Source organism: Caloenas nicobarica, chromosome 3 (genome assembly GCF_036013445.1).
Source record: "Caloenas nicobarica isolate bCalNic1 chromosome 3, bCalNic1.hap1, whole genome shotgun sequence".
NCBI classification, from domain to species: Eukaryota; Metazoa; Chordata; class Aves; order Columbiformes; family Columbidae; genus Caloenas; species Caloenas nicobarica.
Genome location: NC_088247.1, coordinates 68806956 through 68822131, shown reverse-complemented (window position 1 = coordinate 68822131; position 15176 = coordinate 68806956). Strand labels below are relative to the sequence as shown.

At 39.0% G+C, this 15176-nt stretch overlaps 1 protein-coding gene across 1 annotated transcript in view; it reads left to right on the top strand.

Moving 5' to 3' along the window:
• The window catches only part of TAB2 (TGF-beta activated kinase 1 (MAP3K7) binding protein 2), a 62564-nt gene extending 54635 nt beyond the window's left edge, over positions 1 to 7929 (top strand). Inside the window, exons 4-7 of the mRNA XM_065630379.1 lie at positions 1419 to 1579; positions 2230 to 2323; positions 3631 to 3711; positions 5923 to 7929. Coding sequence (XP_065486451.1) covers positions 1419 to 1579; positions 2230 to 2323; positions 3631 to 3711; positions 5923 to 6068 — 482 coding nt within the window. The 3' untranslated portion in view covers positions 6069 to 7929. The remainder of the gene's footprint in view (positions 1 to 1418; positions 1580 to 2229; positions 2324 to 3630; positions 3712 to 5922) is intronic.
• Positions 7930 to 15176: the final 7247 nt, after the last annotated feature.

The window sequence follows — 15176 nt, the reverse complement described above, 5'->3', positions numbered from 1 at the left end:
CATCATTTTCAGTAGCTTCTGAACACATGCGACTCAGAAGCCTAGGCTGAATCCCAGCAAAGCCTTGCAGTAACACTGTACAAAAATAGTTTGGCATAGTTCCTCCTTTTGAAGAAACTCTGGAAGACAAAATATGATGTGTGAATGAAAGAACAAGCAGGAATTGCAGCAGATGGTAGTTCTACTTGCTGAAGATGTGGAAAGTTGCTTCTTTTTGATGTGCCTTTTTTTTTTCTTCTGCTACTCAGAAAACGTCCCCAACAAAATTTGAGTGCTTTTAATTTTGTGGTACCTGAAGAAATCATGATGAATTAAACATTATGTTCCAACCAGTGTTTTGCTTGAACACTTTGTGAGCCAAATTTAACCTTTTAAAAATATCTTGTTATTGCTACTTTTTTATAATTTCCACAGTGCTATGAAGGTGTGCATAGTCTGTGAAACTGAAACCAGTGTATATGATTCAGCAATTTAATGGATGAATGAATGGCTGTGCAGAAGTTTAAATGATTGTTTGGTTTATTTAATGGAATACTTTTTTTATATAAGGTGATTATTGCTTTGAGCAGTGTTGTCTGCTCATTGGTGTAGTAACAGTATATACCTACCTTTAAGAGTATACCTACCTTTAATGAAATAAATTCCTTAAATTGTATGAATTTGATTGCATCTTCTGTTATTTATATTCTTTATAGCTTTAAAAAGCTGTGGTTTAAATGCTGACTTCATAGTTTCTAAATTAGGTCTCCTCATGCTATTTTCTTTACAAATAGTAAACAGTGATAAAAATTAGAAGCTGAGCTAATGGGTTTGCACCATAGTTTAGGGATAAAATGGCATACAGTCCAGCTTCTGTGATAAATATAACTAATGTTTGCCAGCAGTATTGCTTGTAGTACTTTGTTTTAGTTTAATTTGATGTCTCCTGCTATGACAAGAACACTGTTCTGATCCAAATAGCAATAAAAATCAAAATCTTGATGCTTATCTAGCATATATATAGTGCTCTGTATTGCAGCCATCTCGCCGAAATCCTCTTCATACTACCCGTTCTACAATGGTTGGGCTGCATACAATGCAAGGAAACGTTTGTTGTTAATTTCTGGGAGTCATTCTTGTAGACTGGTTGGGTTCTTGAAAAATGCTTTCACAGATTACAGCTAAATTTTGCATGGTCATCTGTTATATTGTACGACTTTCTCACTGTATTTGCTTGTTGTCTATAATTGATTTGTGGTGTTATCAAGAATACAACACTTTGTCTTATGGCAGAGATTTTCTTATGAGGAAAATGGAAAAGCGGTCTGTAGCATTGTTTTTGTTTGTGTTTTCCCAGAAGAAAACTCACTTTCATCTTTATCTGATGTTGCCATGTCGAGGATAATAAAGTAGATAAAATGAGACTTTATGTATTGCAGCTCTACTGGTACACCAGAAGTCCAGGATGGAGCGACTTCAACGAGAACTTGAGGTTCAAAAGAAAAAGTTGGATAAATTAAAATCAGAGGTCAATGAAATGGAGAATAATCTAACACGAAGGCGCCTGAAAAGATCGAATTCTGTTTCCCAAATTCCATCAGTAAGTTGAAACGTCTGTAGGCTATAAACCTAAACCACAAGTGTGGTCTGTCACAATAGATTGAAAGGAAAAATTACTCGTATATTGACAATATACTAGTGACAGGCAGTAAAGGTAGAATTAAACTGGTAAACAGTATAGTTTATTATTATATGTGTTATTTAACCACAGCCTTTCAGTTTAGCTGCTTTGTGAAGTGTTACTTTTAAAGGCAGCCACAAAACTTGACCTGATAGTCCTTCAAGATGTTCTTAAAGGCATGATCACCTAATGTTTCAGACTACAGCTTAACACTCAGACTGCTTTCCACACAAAATATTTTTTTAGTCTTCATGCAAATATCAATCTCAAAGAAACTGATTAATGCACCAGATTTCAGTGCCAGAAGATCAGCTATTGATCAACCATAGATCTGGTGTCCTGACCACAGTCTGGAGTTGTTCAGTCAGCCCTGAAGTCTGGTCAGAGAGGGAAGAATTCAGTGGGTCTGAAAGCTTTTTGTAAGATTATGCCTGGATTAGAAGAAAGGTCATTGTAAGGGAGGATTCTTTTATCTTCACTTCTAAAATAAATACTGTCTACCTCTGCGTGAATGATAGCTGATAATAAAATGGGAAAACTTAGTCTAACAGGCAGATTTAATTTTTCAGCTGGAAGAAATGCAACAGTTAAGAAGTTGTAACAGACAGCTGCAGATAGACATAGATTGCCTTACTAAAGAGATCGACCTTTTTCAAGCAAGAGGTACAGTATGTCTTTGTACATCAGCAACTAAATGTCTGATTTTTTTTTTTCCCCTCCCCCCCCACTGTCTGCATGTGTCAAAAGCCTCTGTGTTATAAATTACGGGTAATATGCACTTTGCAAAATCATCCCATTAGTTTGAGTGAAACCCTGGAAGTAATTGTCTTTTAAGCCTGTTGTTGTTGCCCTTATGGTTTTCTTAATGCCATGGTCATTTCTATCTCATACTTAGCTCAGAAGAGAGAAACTTGTGATGCCATTTGTTTAATAAATGGGGCGGGGGGTGGATATCTGGTTGAGTATCAAAAAAGGGAGAGAAGTTTTCTAAATGATGTTTCTATGTGTATGTGTCCATCTCTCTCTCTCTTCTGCTTGTATTCAGCCTCCCAAGTTAGCAAATACAAAGTACAGTTGGAGCTTCCAGTATGCTCTCCTCCTTCTACTTCCCTTGTCTGCAGGGACACAGCCTTGGGTCACGAGCTGAAATTATGAGACAGCTGAGCCAATTCAAAAGCTGCCAACAGGAGGTCCCTCGCTCCTCCTGCTTCCCTCTCTTGCTGCTTACTGTGCTCTGGCTCTGTATTGGCTTTTTAGACCCTTTGCAGAGCAGATTCTGCTCACTAGCCAAGCAAAAAAATGTTGCGTTACTGGAAGAGCTTGCTACAGCTGATGTGAGGGAGAGGCACGGGAAGGGAGAACTGAGATTGGGAGAGGGAGGGGACCAACACTTTCCACTTTGATCAGCAGCGAGCTGTTAGATGGGTTCAGTCAAGTACAGGAGATCACAACCTCTTCAGACAATGTACCTGCAGATAAGGAGAATGTAGACAGGTGTGCTGAGTGTAATGCTGCACTAAAAACTTGATCTTAAATAAAATATTCAAATTGTGCGTGATTTTATCTGTTACAGTAAATTGGAGTTAGGAGTTCCTTTAAGTATTAAATCTAAGCATATATGATATTCTGCACATCTCTTTTGGTATAGTTACAATTTAGAAAAAGTCTAAGGTAAAGTTTTCTAATAAAATGCTGTAAAATATTAAGAGTGGCAGAAAAAATGTATTTAAGGAGTTGGTCTGCTGCGTTCTGTTTCTGACCTTACATTGCGTATTCTGGGCAATAAGTTTCTTTAAGTGTTGTAATTGACTTCACTAATATCTCACTTGGGTCTCCATTGACACCTTGATATAAAGGGTGATAAGTGAATAACAGGACTGTTTCAGAATTGCTGCCAAAAAAAATCCTGATACGCTTTCCTATCCAAGTTTATTTTTAAAACTGCAGCACTTTCTCTTTTTTATTTTTAGGACCACATTTTAATCCCAGCGCTATTCATAATTTTTATGATAACATTGGATTTCTTGGTCCAGTGCCACCAAAACCCAAAGGTACTGTATTGGTAAAATTTAGATTTAATACTAATATCTGGTTTGCATCTAATATCAAGTTCTATGAATCTAGTTTAAATGTTGATTATGAAATAGATTACTTCAAAAGCATATAAACCTTTCATTTTATTTGTATTGGCAGTAAATACGCTTCCGCTTGCTCTTGTTTCCTCTCTATTCATACATTCACGAAAGAGAAGCATATCAAATGGGGCATGTTTAAAGGTGGATAATATGACGGGGATACTTTAAGTAAATGGAAGCATTCATCTTTTTTTTTTAAATGCGCATGAGACACATTGCTTAGGGATGATTGAAACTCGCTTAGGTGACTTCATCATTGTCCTTGCTGAACAGTGGATTTATTTACATGTTACAATAACTCAGTTTGGTTACACTGCCTGAACTTCCTACCTACTCTAGAATTTGCTTGACAATTTACATTAAAGCGTCATCTGACTATTGTTAAATATATTTTTAGATAGTTCAAGAGGAAGGGAATGTTGCCCAATAGGGCAGTCAGTATTACAGAATTTATTAGTTGGTCTTGATCATTCTGCTTGTCATTAAGTTTTTTCCCCTAACAGGATGTCAAACAAAACAGAATAGTTACCTCTTGTGTGTTACATAAAGCAGGGGATGAAATTAACTTGTTTGCAACAGCATCATACTCTGAGCTGTAGGCAGACCACCAAATGAAGTAGATAATCCACTGATGTTCTGTGCAGTCTTTCTGTCCAGGAAGTTCTTCACATATATGTGTGATTGGTCCTTGTAGTATACAGTAAATGTTGTTACAGAATCTCATTTTATGGATTTCTGACCATTCAGTATTTCAAAATGGTCTAGATAAGCTGTATTTTTTTTTTGTTCTCTAAACAGTTTGTAACTCCTCCAAAATGATACGGTTGTTCATGCTTTAGAAGGTTTTTTTATCCTTCATTATCCAAGCTGTTAGTGAAAATACTGAGTTAAAGTTAAATCCATATGCAGTCCTATTAGACACATTTTACAGCTGAACCATGAAGAGGTTTTCTGAAGTTCTCTGAATTACTTAGTTCTGTTTACAGCAAATAAAAAATAACCTATCAAAGAAGAAAACTAAAATTACTTTTCTTTGACTAGTTCTTAATGTTTGCATTAACTCATCTTCTAGGAACTCACAACTTTAGATCTTCAAGAATTTGGTACAACCTATCTTGAAAATGCAAAGTGAGCCCTGACTGGTTTATAAATGTCTGAAGTACCTCTTATTCTCTCTTTCTTTTCTTCTTTTTTAAAAACTATCACTGCTCTATCTTAGTCCTTCATTTACTTTAATTTTGAGTTTAATTTTATTTAAAGTTTCAATTTAACTGTGGTGTAGCTGCAACTTAAACGAGAATTACTGCTGTTCACAAAACAATGAAAAATAAGGTTTATTGCTGTTGTGGTCAGTAGCATTGTGCTTCCTGAAGCTGTCGCTGTCATTTTGTAGCAGTTGCAGTGGGCTAATTGCTGATGAGGTGCTCTCCACTTGAAATAATTGGCTAAAAGACTTTTCTGCAGTTGCCTAAACCAGAAACCCATAACTTCAGAAGTCATTCTTCTCTCTTCATCTTTTTCTTCTCTTTTCTCTTTTCATCTTTTCTCTTTTAAAATAGTTGAAGGTTGTTATCTCAACACATCATGCAAAAAGATGTACTTGTGTGCTTGGGAAGATTTCTGTATAGCAGTACAGAGCTAGGCAGTGATCTTTCTTTAGTGTACCTGACCAATGATCTGGTTTGAGGAAGAACTGATGATACTCATTCTAGAGTCAAAATGTTAAATATGCCAAAAGGTTAAAGAGTGATTATTTCTTGTCATAATGAATTTTATACTGCTCTGTAGAACTCAGATTTCTAAATCCTGTGCATGTTTGCTGTGCTGATTGGTTTCCAGATTTTATCTCCTTTTCACGCAACAGCTTTGAACTGAGAGCAAAAGGGAAGAAAGCAGAGTGGAGGGATGGGAAACTTGCTTTTTATAGTTTCACCTTGTGCCATTTGGCTGACTTACAACCAAGCTGTAGTCAAGGGGGTGGTAAAAAGCTGCCTCTGTCACTTGTAATGACTGTGCTGTTCTCAGAGGAATAAGATAGTTCTCAGTTACTGAAAAAAAATCATCTCAAAATTCTTTCCATGCTGCTCTTGGTTAGTAACTACTTATCTTATCTCTTTCATGTCACAGATCAGAGGTCCATTGTGAAAACACCAAAGACTGTTCCAGACACAGATGAAGACGAGGGAGCTCAGTGGAGTTGTACTGCCTGTACTTTTTTAAATCATCCGGCCTTAAATCGCTGTGAACAGTGTGAAATGCCCCGGCATTTCTGAGCCAACAGGCCAGTTAGCTTTTGTAAAACCATAGCAAACGTACAAGGAACTGTCCAGTCATTGGGGGACAAAAAAAGCATTTATCTGTAGGATTTTGCAAAATTGAAGATGTGACGAGATGGTATTTTTGCTAATGTCAAATGTCAGCCCACAGAGCTAGTAATACCTCAGTGTTGTGTCACAGGCAGTTGAACTTCATCGGCTGAAAGGTAATCTGCTGAAAGACTCAGTTGCCAGCTGCCTTAACCATGTACAGTATTACCAGTATCCCAGTAACACACACCATGTTCAGTGCTTGGGTGTTGCCCATCTTCCTCTCTGCCCCGATGTCACTACTGAATTTTGACAGGGGAAAGGAATAGAGTGCTAGCGTTTTTGTTTTTGGAGCTTTCAGTGAAACACTACATGCACAGAGGAGATCTAAAAGGAACAAGGTTTAACTGTTTAAACTGTTTGCTGCCACACAGTGCCTTCGATAAATGGAAGAACTTCACAAATCAGTGGTACTCTTTGCCTTGTCTTCCCTGAAAACATCTCTGTGAAGCCAGAAACCAATACGATCATGTCTCAAGATGAAAAGGAAAAACTGCATGCGTTGTCTGTACAATACACACAGTGAAATACCCCAGAGCTTTTCCTACTGTACATAGCTCTAGAGCCTGCTTTAAGTGATTTCTTTTCTTCACCTTTATTATTTTCTTGTACTTCTGTATGTATAGTGTAATAGTCTTTTTGTTAACTTTCTTTTTTTCCCTTTAAGTGATTAAGCACGATCATGTCCCTTTTTTTAAGCTTTTATCTGAGAGAAGCAATGCCTTAAAATAAGAGCATTAATAAGAAACTATGCACAAAATAGCTTTCCTCTGCTCATTCTGTACATTGCTCTTTTAAATGCTGATGATCTGTGAAGACCTGCAGATGCAGCATGGTAAAAATGCAGGAAAAGTTGGAAGAGTTATGCATATAGTTCACTCTGTACACTGAGTTTTACGGTGGGTGACACAAGGTAGCGTTTTGTCTGGCATGAGGAAACTTTGTACTAAGAAACTTTCCACCCACCAACAGATCAGCATCCGATTTAAGCTTGCTTCATCTGCTGGGTATCTTGCAGACTCCTGAAGAGAGATTCATTGGGGAAATACATACAGTGCCAAAATCAACAGCAGCAGCATCGTACAGCTTTGTTCAAGGACTTCAAATGCTTTCCTGTTTTGGCAGCCAGTTTCTAAACCCGACTTTGTGGTGAAGTCTCATATTTATAGAAAACAAGGATAGCAATATTTAGGACAACTGAAATAAAGGCTGGAAAAGAGAAATCAAACAGACTTGAACACTGAAGCAACCTCAAGCATCTCTTTATTTTGATGATCTATGTTTTTTAAGGAAAATATTCATGTGATCGGGGATGTATGTAACCGAGATCAAGAAAATGGAATTCCAGTACAGTATGCATGAAAGACGGCACGCAAAGAATTATGTAGCAGCACATAGCGTGAGGCTGGAGGGAGTGCTAATCATGTAGCAAGAGAAAAAGTAACTGTCACCCACTGTAAACATTTGCCAGTGGACACTTTTATTAGGAGTTTTACAAGTGATCTATGTGAATGCACAGAGGCCTTTGTTTTGAAGGCTTTGCATTTTTTTTATGTGGGAAGAAAATGCCAGTCCCAGGTAATTAGGCAGTAGACCCAAAGCACTTGCATTCAATGCATTTTGTTTATAAAATGAGGCCTTGTTTTTCAGCTTCATCTGCAGTTCTATGTGAAGATTGACAAATCAGTTTTTACCTGTTTATTAATAAAACCTAATTTGGATATCTTGAGTTGATGGTTTTGTGATTTAGCTGGGTAAACTGTCTTTGTAACAGATAAGTTATTTATAAAAAATAAAAAAAATTATATTCTAATGTTTGGGTTTGTGATTTGTTTGCTTTTTACATGCTGTGGAGCAACAAAATACTCAATGGAACAATAAGCATTAAGACTATTAAAAGTAGGCTAATTTCTTAAGACCAGAGATTTTATTTAAGCCTCTGTTGTGTTGAATCTCATATCTTTCCTCCCGTGCATTATTCTGTTAATACTAATTCGGTGAGTGTAAGGAATATCTTCTGTGAAGTTGCACTGACAGTATTGTGTCCTGACCTAAGAACCATTCAGTTATTCACAGAGTAATAAGCTAGACACAGGCCCTTTTTACTCTATGCTTTTTTTAAAAATGTTTTTCTAATTCCAAATGAGAAACCACTCCATCCAAGGTAATAGATGGCATAGTTTATGTATTGTTAGTAGAAGCACAGTTTAAAGATTAATGTGGTTAAACTGTATTTTGCTGCTATGTGTATTATAGTGATATGAGATGTGGAGTGTTCCTGACACGTCTTTCCCTCTGGGACTGTCTGGACAGAAGTTAGAGATGTGAGTTGGACTTTCCTGAAGCACAGTGGTGCCATGTAAAAGCCCTTCAGGAGTCATCTGTATACAGTTTATAACAACAGATCCGGGTGGCCGGGGGGGGGGGGGAAATCCTTAACACAGATTGATCAACTGAAGTACCTTAATCTGTTGTATGAAAAATAGTGTTTGGAGTGAGGAGGGCAGCTGTATTTAAAAAAAACCAAACAAATCAGCTATAGGATGGAAAAAGCATGGTTTTGGAAATAAGTAAAATGGAATTCTGCGCATCCTATCAAATGTGTGAATAATCTTTTCCCTGCATTTATGTGTTTATTTTCTAGAGGGGAAAAAAACAATTATTTACATCCTGGCCCCAGCTAGCTTTGTAGAGGCATCAACACACTAGTGTAAGAGTGTGTGGGGAAGGATTTTCAGTAACTGATCCTGGAATAGTGGGACGAGAGAAATGGCATCTCCAGTGTTGTCTGTTCTGCGGACTTTTACCTTCACCTGCAGGGGTTTTATGTTCTGCTATTTTAAGTCACGTACATCATTAGCTCTTCCTTCAAGTTGTCAGTATGTTGGCGTATTGCTATTGTACCTTTTTAAGAGTTTAAATTTTGAAGGATGAAGTAGAACCGAATTTCACTGCTGAATTTTTTCTTTTTTTTTCCTCAGAAGAGAAATATAAAATAAATGAAACATTTGCAGTAAGGGTAAACTTTGTATTGTAGTTTATCTTGGATGCTGATTTTTGACTTTTCTGTACTGTATTTGTAAAGAAAAAAAATATTCCTTTAGCAGGAAGGGAGAAATATACTTCTTGGCTTTTAGAGATGCTCCTGTTTTTTTGTGAATGTGTGAAATATTTGTCACTTGTTCAAGCTTCAGAGTAGAATTACCTTTAGAAACACAGGCAGCAAGCTGAGGCAAAGAGCGGGTAACCAGGCTGCTGTGTCACCTCAGCTGTGTGGACCTGATACACACTGCCACCTTTGTCGATAAATTAGAAAAACCTTTGTCTTCTGCTGTCTCCAATCGGGAGAGCTATTCAGTTCCCCAGGAGTATGGTTATGTGTGGCACCCCTGAAATTCAGATCAGTTGTGAAATTTGAAATCTTCAGTCTCAAGCTAATGATCGGTTTTAAAACTGCATGGTCCGTATATATACCTGTATGTGGTTTTGTTTTATTTGTGTGGCCTTAATCAGTTTTATGATCTTGAAATGTCTATCTTCAGCATATTTTATAGATGCCCAGGGAGAATCCTTTTTTCATTTTAAGGAAAGTATCCTTATCAGTACTGCATTTCTTCAGTCAAATTCCTCTGCCTTGAATGTATGTTGCAGCCTGGACATAAACTGAAGGAAGATTTGATTAAAGATGTTGAAAAAGCATTGGAAAAAAAAAAAAAGCCAAGTATTTAAATCTACTGAGTATTTACTCTTTTCAGTAATACTTCTTTGTTATTCCAAAATTAGAGGATTGCTGCAAACAGTGGCAGAAACTTTTCAATACAGTTAATTAACAGCATCTGTAGTGTAGCTTCATGCGTCGTCCTAGCTGTAGCGTCAGGCTCCTTAATGAGCTTAAGTGCTATGGGAACAGTTGGGAATAATGATGACCATTGTGATCAGGCTAAATCTCATCTTTTTTCCTTTTTGATACAATTCTCAATAGTTTTGGGGTTGTTTTTCTTTGTGCAGTTCTGTATCAGTGGTATCCTTGCCTGCTACAGTAGAGCTTCTCGAACAGTACCACCTTCAGAGGCAGCGCTGGTAGAACTCGCGCAAGTGCTTCTTCGGTTGGACTTGGGTCATGGTGGTTCCCAGCAGTGTAACTTGATCTAATTATGTTTTCATCAGATATGCAGATATTTTTAATATTTAACCAAAATGTAACAATCTCTGGCCAATACAATACTGCTGCAGGTATGAGCTTAGCTGGGTATTTCTACCAGTGTCCCATTCTCTTCACTGATCTAATTTGCACATAATCTGTGTGTAGTTACAGGGGACTTCGAGCCAAAATGTTTATCTACGTGGGTTGAAACTGCCTATTATTTGCAAGTTTATTTAAAATGATAAAAAGCTATCATACTGCATGTGAGTGCAGATTTTGTAGAAGAGTACCATATCAATTTGAGTACTACTCAAATGAGCAATTTGAAATGCTTGTATAAACCTAATTCCATTTTTTGTTACGGATGTGCAATGTGTTATGGTTTTAAATTCTGTGATTGTGTGCTATTTTTCCACACAGGAGCTACAGTTTGATGTAGTTGATTTGGTAGTTAATGGAGGAATGTGTATTAGGCATTTTTAATGTGATTTTGTCTTAGTAGATCTTCAGCAGACCACATCCAACCTGTGACTGATAAGCTTTGCCTAAATTGAAGTTCCTGTTGCAAGTGATGGAGAATCAGGGCTGAGAAAAAGGGTGATGGAGACAGAGGAAACAGACTAAGCAATGTTGCGTCCTTTGTCCTTCATATGCAGAAGCAAATGATTGTGCTTTTCTTGCACCCCACTGTAACACAAAGTAAAAAGTGGTGAACGTCAGACCTCAAGCTGAAAAGGCTGTAAATGTCAGAGACAGGAACTTGGAACGTGGCACCCATAACATGCCCAGCCAGGAGGGCTTGTGCGCTTGGTCTGCAATAGTGGTACCTTAGAAGTCTGTACAAGTAAATGGATTTATCACATCACGTAGCTTGTCATCGGGGGGACTCATTGTTTTTGTGGTGGTTGATGTGTTCCTGGGCACAACCACCAGATGTGTTCCTATCCCATGGTTTCTTTGCAGACTTGTACAATACAATGCAAACGAAGGTCAGCAGAAGAACAGTAAGGCTGGGGAACAGCACCATCAGGGTTTATCTGTGTTTTGGCAGGGAAGGATGGCTGGCTTGTCAGGCTCGCTTCCGAGGCAGTGGGAGGTACGCTTAGTGTAGGAGGGACCCAAAAACATTTCAAGACACAGTTCCTTTCCTGGGACAAGAGAGAGTGCAGGTGTCCTCACGTGACAGCTGTGTCTCCATCACATGCTGGTGTGTCATGCTTGGCACATCTGGTCGTGTGCCAAGGAAAGGTTCCCCAGGTCCTCCCAAGGAAAGGACAGTGGGAAGTGGTAACGCGGCTGCTCGCCCACAGCAGAGGAGTGGAGCCTGCAGGTAAAATGGGTTGTTCTGCTGCTACGGTTTCAGTGGTTGGACACTTATTCCTTAAAATAGACACCTTATAGTCTCAAAAGAAAGGCAGACGCATCAGTAATCCTGGATTTGCTTTTTGCCATCATGCTGCAATAATAAACCCTTTAAAATAGAAACGTGGTGTTTTCCTAAATAACTAGTAAGTCTAGAAGTGAGCTCAAAGCAGGTTAGTGACTATTCATAGCTCTTCTGGTGTGACAAGAAACATGCATATCAGATAAGCAGGTGAATGATTGTTTGGAGTGAAAACTTGATTAGGAAGATTATCAGCCCAGGTACTTCAAATAAAGGATTGATTTTTATAGTGGCTATGTGTCAGTCTAAGATTATAAGCAAAACAAATGTTTGTATTCATAGAATGTCTCCTATCAGCTGATACATATTAAAAAAAGTTCATTTAAAACCACCACTCATGGTAGCGACTCCATACTTCATAGTTAGCTGTAAACTGTAAAGTTGGGGAGCACTTCTTTGGGATTTTATTATTTTTGGTATTTGACATTTCCTATGTTGTATCCTGGGTAGAACATAATTGGACTAACGCATTTATTTTTTATGAAATCTTTTCCTAATATATAAAAGTCTCCAGCATTCATTTTCTTGGGTTTGCTTTTGTTGGTTTTGTTGGTTGTTTTTTTTTTTTTTTTTTTTTTGTTAGTCAAGTTTCTAGAATGACTTGCTTAGTGCCTCGCAGTGTTTTGATGGAGACTTGCTGTCGCCCAGCCTGGGGAGCTGCTGTTCAGAGATGCACGCAGAAGACACCTGGGTGCGTTACGTCCCTCCCCTCCAGTTGCGTTGGGGCTGGAGCTGACTGGGAGCCTGTGGGCAGTGGTGAAAAAGGGTGAATAGCCCCTCACAAGCACTTGGCCAAAACTAAGTTCATCTGGAGGGGACTTGTTAGTTGGAGGGGACAGGGAAATCAAATCAAGAAAGTTGTAAGAACCAGCTTCTTATTCAGCAATTGAAGCAGCAGCAGGTTTAGTGCTCCTTTCTGCTGAAGATCTGTGATACCACTTTAGCGTATGTACACTTCCTCGTGTACAAGCTGTAGATACATCCTAACTATAATAGATGTTTTCACACAGTCTTTATGTTGCAATAGCATTTTTTGATGTTAATGGTGGTGGAACAGGGCAGAGAAATAATCAAAGGATCACAGAAGATAATAAAAACCTTGTGAAGATGCCACAGGTGCAAAACCAGCACAGCAATCTGAGGCCAAGCATTTATCTCGGGGATACTATGTCACTAGCTCGCTTTCCAAAAGATGCTCCGCTCTGGTGACATGGCAGCTCTGCTCTGGGCAGTGTGCAGAATGTTAATCCAAGATCTTGCTATTCCCTGTGCCTTCATTCACCTCTCTCCCGATCTCTGCCCGTCTTTCTTTGCAGCTTTCCTTTTTCCCTTCTTTAACTAGAGACCTGAACAACTACTCAAGACAAGTTTCCTATGTTTTGTTGCAGCTGTCCAGTAGCTACAGTGACAATTTAAGATTAAAACCAGAATGTCTTTTGTTTTCTTTCATGATCGTTTTCCTTCCCTCTGTGTTTTTGGGCCAGAAATCAAATTTAAATATGACCCAAGGAAATAAAGTACCGTCTTCCAACGGTACTGTTTTCTGTCTGCCAGAATAATTTTTTGGTAGCCAAGCTACAGATTAAAATTGATGCTGTGTTCAGATACCTCCTTCCCACTTTAAGAGCCCAGCTGTGTTCGAAGAGGTTACAAGGTAAGTAACATGCAAAAGTATGTCTTATGTATAATAGTTTTGTTGAAAAACTATAATCCATCTCCTGGTTTATTGCTTCGCGTTAGTTTTCAATTTTTTACTTACTTGATACTCTCCTGTCTTTTTATCCCATTATTTTCCTGGAACAATACCTGTATCCTGCTATCAAGATTGAACCTATTGAAGAGTGCATACAGTGGTCTAGTTCAAAACCTGAGTCAGCATCTAGATCTCTCTTGAACATCTGTCTGTCACCCCATTGCAGCCATGCTCTTCTCTTAGTTTTTCAAACATTTTTATTAGTTCTAGTACTGCCTCAGAAGGTGGTAGGCTGCTATGTGGTGATTTCAACTCACTATCTTTTAATTTCACGTACGAAATCCATCTTATGAGACTTTAAGGCAAAATGCGTTAGTAATGCTTCAGAACAGGGATTGCAACACCCCCCAGCTGGAAGCGTCCTCGTTAGTAGTTTGCAGGGTTGTACTCTCTGATGCTCCCATTCTCTGTGGAGCTATTCATGAGCTACAACTCTGTTCTGGCACCAGAATGGTACACTCTCCCTAGGGGTGACAGGGAATGGCTAATCTCAGCATTGCCCATCATTTGGTCACAGCTAGTGCGAAAGGGCTTCTACTTCTGAGACCAAAAGGAAGTGGTTATCTAGTGTTGATTAAATTATTTTTTCTGAATTTTGTTTGTGTGACTCTAGCCAGGTCTCAGGTGACACAGCTCATTTCACAGCACAATTGCATTCTGCTCTTTCTGCCATAACCAAATTCTTTTTTTCTTACCATTTTTTAAGAGTAAAAGCATTTAATTCCAAACTCATAAAAGGCCAACAAGTAAAACACACCAGTGAAGAAGTTGTGGACAAAGGCCTGAGGTAGGTGGCATAAACTGGATTGCTCAGAGGATTGTTTTCTGTCGATAATCATCTGTTAGCAACTCCTGTGTGGTCTTCTACAGCAACAGCCATGGCCCATGTTTGAAAGAACTTGTTTTCTGTGGTCTTCTCCACCCTGAAGCCCTGCTGTGTTGTATTGAGCTACAAAAGCAGCTCCTTACCTGCAGTTTCTGTTGACTGCTTCTGGATATTGTTTTATTTGGTGGTTTGAGAGGGTGCCTGCCAGCTGTCAGGACACAGGCACAGCTAGTTCTCTCTGCGTGTCCTCAAGCAGTGACGGGAGCCAGCATGCTCGCGGACCTCTTCCAGATGTTTTTTCATCAGCCTCCGATATCTGGGCTGCCCTTTTAGCCCTTTCTGCTCTGGAGCAGGTAGGCCTGGTGCAGTGTTGTGAGGGGTTATACCATGGTATGGGCACAGAGAGCTCCCAGACTGCATTTTGTTGTTCTTTCTTGACCTTCCCGCTAGCTATATGTGATAGTGCAGGACTTGAGTGATGCACGCGCTAGCTGCTGAGTCAACCCTGACCTGGCAATGTTTTATTGTACTCTTAACCCCATATAGAGCTGTCTGGTCCCTGAGCAGGCAGCAGAGGAGCCGGTGTTTCCTGCTTTGTTCAAAATCACATCAAGGCCAGCCTGTGGGAACTTTCACTTTCACCTGTGTGCAGCTTTCAGCACAGATCACCCTCCCCATTGGATGCCATGTACTGAAGAGCAGCATTTCCATGCAGAGTCACAGCAGCACCCCTGGGTTCCAGCAAAAGCCTGTGTGCAGCCTGGGCTGTGGGTCCTTTCAGGTCACAGCTTTGTATTGGTGCAAAGTGTATATGTTACATATAAATAACAGCATCTGTGTCCTCCAGA